The sequence below is a fragment of the Orycteropus afer genome, unplaced genomic scaffold (genome assembly GCF_000298275.1).
Source record: "Orycteropus afer afer isolate SDZICR_OR568_19922 unplaced genomic scaffold, OryAfe1.0 scaffold00192, whole genome shotgun sequence".
NCBI lineage: Eukaryota > Metazoa > Chordata > Mammalia > Tubulidentata > Orycteropodidae > Orycteropus > Orycteropus afer.
The window spans coordinates 2,739,106-2,748,804 of NW_006921779.1; the positions used below are offsets into that span (position 1 = coordinate 2,739,106).

At 43.3% G+C, this 9,699-nt stretch overlaps 1 protein-coding gene across 1 annotated transcript in view; it reads left to right on the plus strand.

Moving 5' to 3' along the window:
• The first annotated feature begins 897 nt into the window (after positions 1-897).
• GNL2 (G protein nucleolar 2) overlaps positions 898-9,699 on the plus strand; it is a 29,412-nt gene continuing 20,610 nt past the window's right edge. The window contains exons 1-4 of the mRNA XM_007947669.1: positions 898-961; positions 3,450-3,534; positions 4,547-4,641; positions 6,667-6,806. Coding sequence (XP_007945860.1) covers positions 898-961; positions 3,450-3,534; positions 4,547-4,641; positions 6,667-6,806 — 384 coding nt within the window. The remainder of the gene's footprint in view (positions 962-3,449; positions 3,535-4,546; positions 4,642-6,666; positions 6,807-9,699) is intronic.

Sequence of the window (9,699 nt, forward strand, 5' to 3'; positions counted from 1 at the left end):
ACCTTCCTTCCGAGGAGTGGCTGGTGGGTTTGAACCGCCAGCCGTCTGGTTAGCAGGCAAGTGTCTTAGCCACTATGCTACCAGAGCTCCTATGGTATCTGAAATTCAAATTTCATGGTCATTATATATTTTTATTTGCTACATCTAGAACTCTACCAGGAGATGACATTTAAACTGAAAACTGAAAGACCAGAAGCAACCAGATATGCAAAAATTCGGGGAGTGATTCAGATAGGACCATCAAGTGTAAATGCCAGAATAACCAGAGGCAGATAGGTACAAATGAGGTCACTTAAGGGCCAGATCGTGTAGAATCATGCAAGGATGGCAAAGAGTTTATAATATTTCTTCTCTCCTTCTGCCCTCCCTCCCTTCTTTTCCTTCTTTGTTTTCTTAATTCTAAGAGTGATAAGTTATTGAAAGTTTCAAGAAGGGTGACACGATTTGATTGCTATTTGGCTGCGGTGTGATCCGACAAATCCTGACGATAATCAAGCTTAAGCTTCTGCCATTGACCTGGGAAGACGCTTCTTTGTTTGGAGGTGGACCCAAGTAGGAGCTCAGGGTCGCAAGTCCAGGGTAACTAGGCGGTTGCTATGGAGGGGCAGCATGGCGGTTGCCAGGGAGGGAGAGGGGCGGGGGGAGGTTGCTCTACGTAGCGCTGAGTCAGAGAGGCTGGGGAAGAGACGCAGTGAGAGGTGTGGCGGCGCGCACTGCGCGTTTGCTGGCGCGCCGGGAAAGCGGTGGTGCGAGCGGAAGTTACGTAGCCCTGGCACACGTGGTCCAGTGTGGTTCACGCGGGTCACTTCGGCCGGGCCTGGGCAGTTCGGATCTCGTTTACCCGACGTAAGCCAGACACTGCTCAGACCCGGCTCGGGCTCGGGTTGCGCCGGCAAGATGGTGAAGCCCAAGTACAAAGGACGGAGCACCATCAACCCCTCCAAGGCCAGCACAAACCCTGGTACCGGCTGCGGGGCTCGCTGAGGGTGGAGCTTGAAGGAAGCCTGGAGGAATATTAAGAGGGAGGGGGAAAGCGGTGGCAGTGCTTGGAGGGACGTTGAGCTGGTGGCTGTTGGGGATGAGACGGGAAAGGAGGCGACATTTGGGGTGGTTTCTTCACCCGGCGGCAGTGAGGAGGCTGACATCTTGCTTGCCTGGCAGGGCAAGGCCCAGGCACCTGGTCTAAAGGCGGGGAAAGTGAGCACCCAGGCCTAGCAGGCTGAAGGCCTCTTGAGTTATGAGATCGAGACTGGAGAGTTCTGAGTTCAGAGGGAAAGGGCAGTTAAACTTGCCCACTTGTTGGTACCTGTGTTAGGTCAGGTGTTGAAATACCTACCCACCCACCCCTCAAAGATTTCAGTCTTACATTATTCCAGCTTGGCGGGGGAAATATACTACATTTAGATCAAACCAAACCAAATCCACTGCCATGGAGTCGATTCCGACTCATAGCAGTTTCCGAGGCTGTAAATCTTTACGGAAGTAGATTGCCTGGCCTGCCTTTGTGGAGTGGCTGGTGGGTTTGAAACACCAGCCTTCCGGTTAGCAGTCAAATACTTTAAGCGCTGCACAACCAGAGCTCTTATAGGTCAGTTTAAAAGTGTTGTGGGCCTTTTACACTCGACGACACCTGACTTGCCACCTTAGTTTCGATCTTTTAAATGAGAAAGGGATTGTGGATTTGTTCCTTGGAATCATCACATCTAGTAAAGCACTTAGAAAACTGCAGAACAAATATGGGCATTTCAATAAAGATGTTTTTGCGTCTGTGTATCAGTTTTGGTGAGGTTCCACTTAGAGGCTGAGCAAGATTGTCTTTGAACGGAGTCCCTTCCATTTGCGTTTAGTGGTTAAAACTTTGTTTTAGGATGTGATTTAAAGCTTTTGGTGACTTTAATGCATGTTGAACGTTTTCCCTGGTTTAAGAAGTTACTCGGTTTTTGTAGATTAGAATCTTAGAATGTTAGACCACTAACGGTCCTTGTTTTTGTTAGTTGCTGCCCAGTCAATTCTGACTATTCGATTCTGACCCTGTATGTGCAGAGTAGAATGGCTCCATAGGGTTTTCAAAGCTGTGACCTTTCAGAAGCAGATTGCCAGATCTCTCTTTCGAGGTGTCTCTGAGTGGGTTCGAACGGCCAACCTTTCGATCAGTAGTTGAGTGCTTAACCTTTTGTGCCACTGAGGGACTCTCTGTGAAAGTCTCGTAGAGATCATAAATTCATAAATGAAGAAACTGAGTCGAAATAGGGCAAGGGTCTTCTTGCAGTTTTCACAGTTAGTGAGTCATAGAGCCCCTAGTCTTCCTGTCACTTCATCCTGCTTAACTACTTCACTGCAGGAGTAGACAGGATTTGAAGGGCTCCTTAAAATAAGAAGCTTAGGCACTCTGGTGGTGCAGTAGTTAAGGCATTTGGCTGCTAACTGAAAGGGTGGCAGTTCAAACCCACCAGCCATTCCACAAAAGAAAGATGAGACAGTCTGCTTTGTAAAGTTTTATAGCTTTGGAAGCCCAGTTGGGCCTAGGTAGTTATGAGTCAGAATTGACTTGATGGCAGCGAGTTTGTTTTTGGTAAAATAAGAAACCAAAACTAAACCAAACTCAGTCATTGAGTCAATTCTGACTTATAGTGACCCCCTTTGGGTTTCTGAGGTGGTAAATCTTTACAGAAGTAGATTGCCCCGTTTTCCTGCCACTGAGCAGCTGGTGGGTTTGAACTGCTAATCTCTGGTTAGCAGTCAAATGCCTTAGGCATTGTACCACCAAAGCTCCTAACAGTAAGAAGCTAGGCTAATAATTACCTTCTTCATTAGTCCTCATCTCTCTTTCTGAATTGTAAGGCAAGAATTACTACCTACTTTAGGGTTGATTAAACTGAAATCAAATATTTCCTACACTTATGTACCAAAATTGTAATCTACATGGTGCCTTGTATGTATGAGCCCTCAATATTTGATAAACTAAGACACAGATATGTGGCCTAGTGATTAAGAGCATAGGTAATGACTGACTGGGTTTCAAATTCTAGCTCTGCCACTTAGTAGCTATGTGATGTTTGGCAAGTTATCTGACCACAGTGCCTCAGTTTCTGAGTCTAAAAAATGGGGATAATGCATCCATCCCTCTTTATAAAATTATTGTATTGATTAAATGAGGCAGTGCCTGCAATGTGGGTAATGTGGTGCCATAATTAGTGCTCAAAAAATAGTAGCCATTATCATGATCAAACACAATCCTATTGAACATTAAAGATTGGGACAGCTTTGTTTTACCAGGTAACTTCAAATAATAATAATTTTGTTGGTGCAAAATAAGGAGGAAGTAGAGACTTTGTAGTAAGGTAGCAGCTTGCCTAGTTTGGGTGAGCTGGTTAGTGCATTTTGAGTAATGACCATACCTGTCATTGCTGGTTGTCAAATAGTGTGTTGTCCACTTATGCCCCTCCTAGATCGAGTGCAGGGAGCAGGAGGCCAAAACATGAGGGACCGGGCCACAATCCGGCGCCTGAATATGTACAGGCAAAAGGAGCGCAGGTGAGCACTGGGCACTACCGTCCTATCTTCTTTCCTTCATGCCCTTCACTTGTAGCTGAGACCTACTAGGCCTTGATGTTCCTACCACCCACTTTTCCCAAACAACCTTCTGTTGGTATATTTTCAAATATCTACCATATCAAAATTTTCTATGGGTATTGTTATCATAAACTATTAATTTTCTATTAAGGCCATGGGCAATGATTGGTGAAATAGTGACTATGTCTAAATAGACCAAACCAAATTTACTGCCACCTTGTCAGATCTGACTCACTGTGACCCAACTGGAGATCTCTGAGCCTCAGCCTCCACCAGTGATACAATCTAAGTTAGCTATCTTTTAGATAGAAATTTGGTTTTCTTTAACATAGTATATAGGACTGTTATTCCGAAAGCCAGAAAACGTGTTCCTTCAATGCCAGACTTTCGATCACAGCAGTCTGGCACTTGGAAATGCATTGCATCTCTGGGTTCTGCTGATGCAGCCTGTCCCGCAGGAACTTGCTGAGTGGCGTTTTATTAGCTGGTCTTAATTTGTTTGGTAATTAGATTCTTCAACCATTCTAAAAGATGTGTTTAAAACACAAGTGTCATGAACTTTTAATCTGCTTCAGTCACCTACTTTGCAGTTTGTTTTAGAGTTTTGAGTTCCAGCATAAATTACCCTCTGCTTAAAATTTATTTAAACCAGTCTTCAGATAATTACCCAAAAAAACTCAAATATGTGATTTTTTTTTTTTAAGCAAACAAACAGTAAACAGATTTTTAAACATCAGCATTATTTGTTATTCATCTAGGAGAAATCATTATGTGCTCTGTTGCAAGAGGTGAAATGGCTTTTGGGCAATCTGTTTCAAATGTGGAAGTACTTTTTGTTTACTGAAATCTGTATTTCATGATCATTTAAAACCAAAAGGAAAAGGTCCTTTTGATGGAAAGGGTATTCTGTAAGCCAGACTTTGCTGTTGCCTTATTTCTGTCATCAACCAAATCTGTTACTTCCTCAATTTAGGAACAGTCGTGGTAAAGTGATTAAGCCCCTGCAATACCAATCAACAGTGGCTTCTGGCACAGTGGCAAGAGTAGAGCCAAATATCAAGTGGTTTGGTGAGTACTGTACCCTCTTACTTTTGCTCTACAAAATGTGCACCATGTGGAAAAGGATAGAATGCTCAGGTGTCCCAAAGGCAGGTTCTTTTTTGTTTTGTTTTTGTTTAAGGGTAGTTGTTGGTGAGTGGAACTGGCAAGTATTAGATGAGAAAAATAGGTGTGGAAAAGTGCTAAGAAAAGTAGCACTGATGGACTTCATAAATAACCTCTTTTTTGAAGCAAGCTTCTTGTTGTTGATCATTAAGTTAACCCTCCTAGCCAGATGAGAGCATCCTTAAGGACCTAGCAAAACAGACCATGGACTCTCCTGTCTTGGTTTCTGGTTACCTAGAGAGATTGTTGTTTGAGAGGTGGTGTTGCAGGTGAGTTGTGCCCTTTCCTAGCAGAGTAAGTTCATTAGCCTAAAGTTCCTCTGAAACTTTTTTCTTAACAGTTTATGTTTGAACTGAGTGACAAAGAATCTTGCATGGGTCCTTCTCACAAGTAAATGGAGTTAGCATCAGGGCTTGTTTCTTTGGGAACTCCACCCTCATTTCATTCTTGGCTTTTGACCTTTCCCTTAGCCACTGGGCTCTTCAGATGATCAGACCCCATTGTTTGCCTGGTTGACCTTTGTGCTTGGAGACAAATGGTAACTCCCTTGAGTATCTTTTACATCTTTTCATGGGAGTGATAACCCCTAGGATATTGCAACACAGAAAAGTATCAAAGAAAATTTCTTAGAGAGTCATTCAGCGTGGCAGATCCAGACTGCTTCGATTTGACTCCCAGTTCTGCCATCTGTGTGACCATGGGCAAGTTATTGAAAGTCTGTCCGTTCATCAGCTTTCTCATTGCTAAAATGAAGATGAAAGTAGTACATATCTCACAGAACTGGTGTAGTAATTACGTGAATTATATACGTAAATACCCACTACCATTGAGTCGATTCTGACTCATAGCAACCCCTGTTGGGTTTCTTTAAGAAAGTAGATTGCCTCATCTTCCTTCCACAGAGCAGCTAGTGGATTTGAACCTCCAACTTTCTGGTTAGCAGTCAGATGCTTCAGGCATTACGCCACCAGAGCTCCTTATAGATGTAAATTTAAAAAAAAAAACAAACAAACTCACAGCGATCAAGTGGATTCTGACTTCCATTGTGTTTCTGAGGCAGTAAATCTTTACAGAAGTAGATTCCGACTCATAGGACTCATAGCAGTCCCTCTTTGGGTTTCTGAGGAGGTATCTCTGTAGAAGTAGATTGCCCAGTCTTCCTTCCGAGGAGTGGCTGGTAGGTTTGAACCGCCAGCCTCCTGGTTAGCGGTCAAATGCTTTAGGCACTATGCTACCAGTAAATAGTGCCTGGCAAATAGTGCAGTGTAAGCATTAGCCCTGCTGTGAGCACCAACACCTCCACTCTGCTCCCCCCACCAACGTTTGCATCTGTGTTGCAGTGTGCTGGTTAATTGAATACATTTTTCAGGATCTCAAACTTAATGGCATTCTCTAGGTAGTGGTATTGGGCTCTTATTTTATTTCTTTACGTGGATATTTGGTTAATTGAATAGTCCCTTCAAACCTCCTTAACCCTGAAACTATTATCTGTGACTGTTTAACAGAGTTTCTATGCTTCAGGATTCTCTGTCTATAACCACTGATCAGCAGTGATTGACTCCAGATCACTCTGCCAGATCTAGTAGGAAGTGTAGGACGTGTGTCACATCTCAGTTCTTTCCAGTGATGTTTATTTTTCGGTTTCATCCAGTCAGGAAATCAGGCTTGGAAAACTATTGAAACCTTTTGTGTGTCTGGGTTGGTGGATTAGTGCATACTGTATGAGTGCAGAAGAGGCAGTTTTTTTGGTTTTTGTTTTTGTTTTCTCGCTGTCTGTCTCTCTCTTTCTCTCTGTCTCTTTTAAGTTTGAAAATGTCTATAAGGGATGAAGTGATTTGAAATCTGCCTTTCACAGTGTCACTCTGAAGTAGATGGAAAAGTAAAAGTGAGTTACTTATTAAATGGCAACATTTTTTATTTGTAAAACAGGAAACACACGTGTGATTAAGCAGTCATCATTACAAAAATTTCAAGAGGAAATGGATACAGTTATGAAGGATCCATACAAAGTTGTCATGAAGCAAAGCAAGTTACCAATGTCTCTTCTCCGTGATCGAATCCAGCCTCATGTAAGATGTAGGATGCTTCTGGTAGTGGAATTTCTCAGTCAGACTGCACACACATCCCTCCCTAACTTACTTGTCTTCTGTTTTTCCTTAGAGAATAGAGTCATTAATGCAGTTGTGAAGAACTTTCTGAGACTTCTTTTTTGAACCTTTGTTAGGGTCTCACCTTTAGTGTGGGTCTCATTTTGTCAGACATGCAGTAGCATGTCTGGATAAAGCACAGATTTTAGAGTTAGATCTGAATTTTAATCCTTTCCCCATCTTCCTGTGGCCTTAGTAAGATTTCTCTGTGAGTTTTAATTTCCCCGACTGTAAAGCAAAGATAATCCACCTATTTGGGTGATTCAACATGTATTAACTGTCTGTGAAGCAGTTGGCATGAAATGAGCTCATAGCATACTTCATAGTAAGAGCTGGGTAGTTGTTGTTGTTGTTGTTGTTTTAAAAAAAAAAGCCTGTTACCTTCGGGTTCTTTCAACTCATGGCGAGTCCATTTAACTCATGATGACTCCATGTGTTACATAGTAGAAGAGCTCTATAGGGTTTATTAGGCTGTAATCTTTTTTTTTTTTTTTTTGGCTAATATGAATAATGCTGCTATGAACATATTTTACAGTGGGTGGACATGTGTTTTCAGTTCTCTTGGGTAGATAGCTAGGAGTGGAATTGCTGGATTGTGTGGTAATTCTATGTTTAACTTTTTGAGGAACTGTCAGTTTTCCAAAATGATAAAATAGGCAGTTTTACTTCATGCCAGCAATACAGGAAGTTTCCCATTTCTCCAAATCCTCATAGCCCTTGTTATTGTTCCCTCACTGTTTTTTTGTTTTGTTTTTAATTGTGATTTGGGTGAAAATTTACAGAGCAAATTCCCTTTCCGGTCAGCAGTTCACACCCATTTTGTCTCATCACATTGACTACAATTTACCACAGTGCAACAGCTCCTCTCTCACTTCCTCCCGATAGTTACCTCTTCCCTGTGTCCGTCCTTCCATGCACTCCTGCCCCCTGAGCTGTCTCCTTGTGCATACATAGCCCTTCTTTCTCCCATGATTGTTCTTTCCAAGGGGTGTATCTACCTCAGGTACATGTCCAACTCATATGCCTGTCTTTAGTTTGGCTGGAAGCCACAGGTGTGGGTTCAGTTTCAGACCTGAATGGCAACTAGGGGCCATAGTCTCAGTGGTTCCACTAGGCTCTATCAGACTAGCAAACCTGGTCTCCCTTTTTTTTTCCCCCCCAAGTGATTTTGAGTTTTGTTCCACATTGTTCTCTCTCTCTATCCAGGATCTCCTACATAGATCCTCCTCTGAGTGGTTGACAGTGGTAGCCGGGCACCATCTAGTTCTTCTGGTCTCATAGTCGTATAGGCTGCGGATCGCATGGTGTAGCAGTCGCCAGGACTAATTGGTTTCATGAATCTTTGCTTTTCTTCATTCTTCTTTGCTCTGGATGAGGAGAGATCCATCGTTGCATCTAGATGGATGCTTGCAAGCTTTTAAGATCCCAGTCGCTACTTGCTGAAGTAGGAGGTGGAACAATGTTTTGTGTAGTATGTTATGCCAATTAAGTTTGATGTCCCTTGTGGCTATGGTCCGAGCCCACTGGTTCAACTGCTCGGTCCCTCTGGGTAGCTGGCTGTGACCAAGAAGTGACTATAACCTTGTCCCTTGTCAGCTCTACTATATACCTGGGAATTCTTACAGATCATACAAATACACTTACAGGACCATTATCTGCCAACCCTATACATGGTCTTGGGTACACTTCCTGCTGCATAGACCTACCTAATAGTTCAGCCGGGAGCTCTGGTAGCATAGTGCCTAAGGTACTTGACTGCTAACCAGAAGGCTGGTGGTTCAAACCCACCAGCCACTCCTCGGAAGGAAGGTTGAGCAATCTACTTCTGTAGTGATACTGCCTCAGCAACCCAAGGAGGGGTTGCTATGAGTCAGGTCCAACTCGACAGCACATGCAACAACAATAGTTCAGCCTGTCCACCTGTCCACCCATCTATCCACCCATATACCCATGTTTTTAGCTGTAATGTTTATGGAAGTGTATTGCCAGTCTTTCTTCCATGGTGCCAGTGGGTAAGTTCTAATTGTCCACCTTTTAGTTAGTAGTTGAGTGTAAACTGTTCTCAGCATCCAGAGACCAAATAGATTATGATGATGTAGTTGTTGCATTAGATATCAAGTCAATTTCCAACGCATAGAGACCCCATGTGACAGAGTACAACTATCCCATAGGGTTTTCTAGGCTGTAATCTTTGTAGGAGCAGATCACCAGGTTTCCCTCGGAGCAGCTAGGTGCGTTCAAACTACCAACCTTTTGGTTAGCAGCCAAGCCTTTGACCATTGCACCATCAAACCCAAAAACAAACTTACTGCCATTGAGTCAGTAACTCACAGTGACCCTATAGAACAGAGTAGAACTACCCCATAGGATTTTCAAGGATGTAAATCTTTACAGATGCAGACTGTCACATCTTTTCTCCTGCTGAGTGGCTGGTGGGTTTGAACCACTGGCCTTTTAGTTAGCAGCCAAGTGCATTAACTACAGTACCACCAAGGCTTCATACTGTGCCACCAGAACGTCTTAAATAGATAATAAAAAAAACAAACTCAGTGCCTTGGAGTTGGATCCAACTCATAGCAACTCCTCCTTGGGTTTCTGAGGCGGTATCACTACAGAAGTAGATACCCCAGCCTTCCTTCCAAGGAGTGGCTGGTGGGTTTAAACCTCCAGCCTTCTGGTTAGCAGTCAAATGCCTTAGGTACTACGCCACTAGAGCTCCTTAAATAGAAGGTTGGGCAATCTACTTCTGTAGTGATACTGCCTTGGCAACCCAAGGAGGAGTCGCTATGAGTCGGGTCCAACTCGATGGCACATA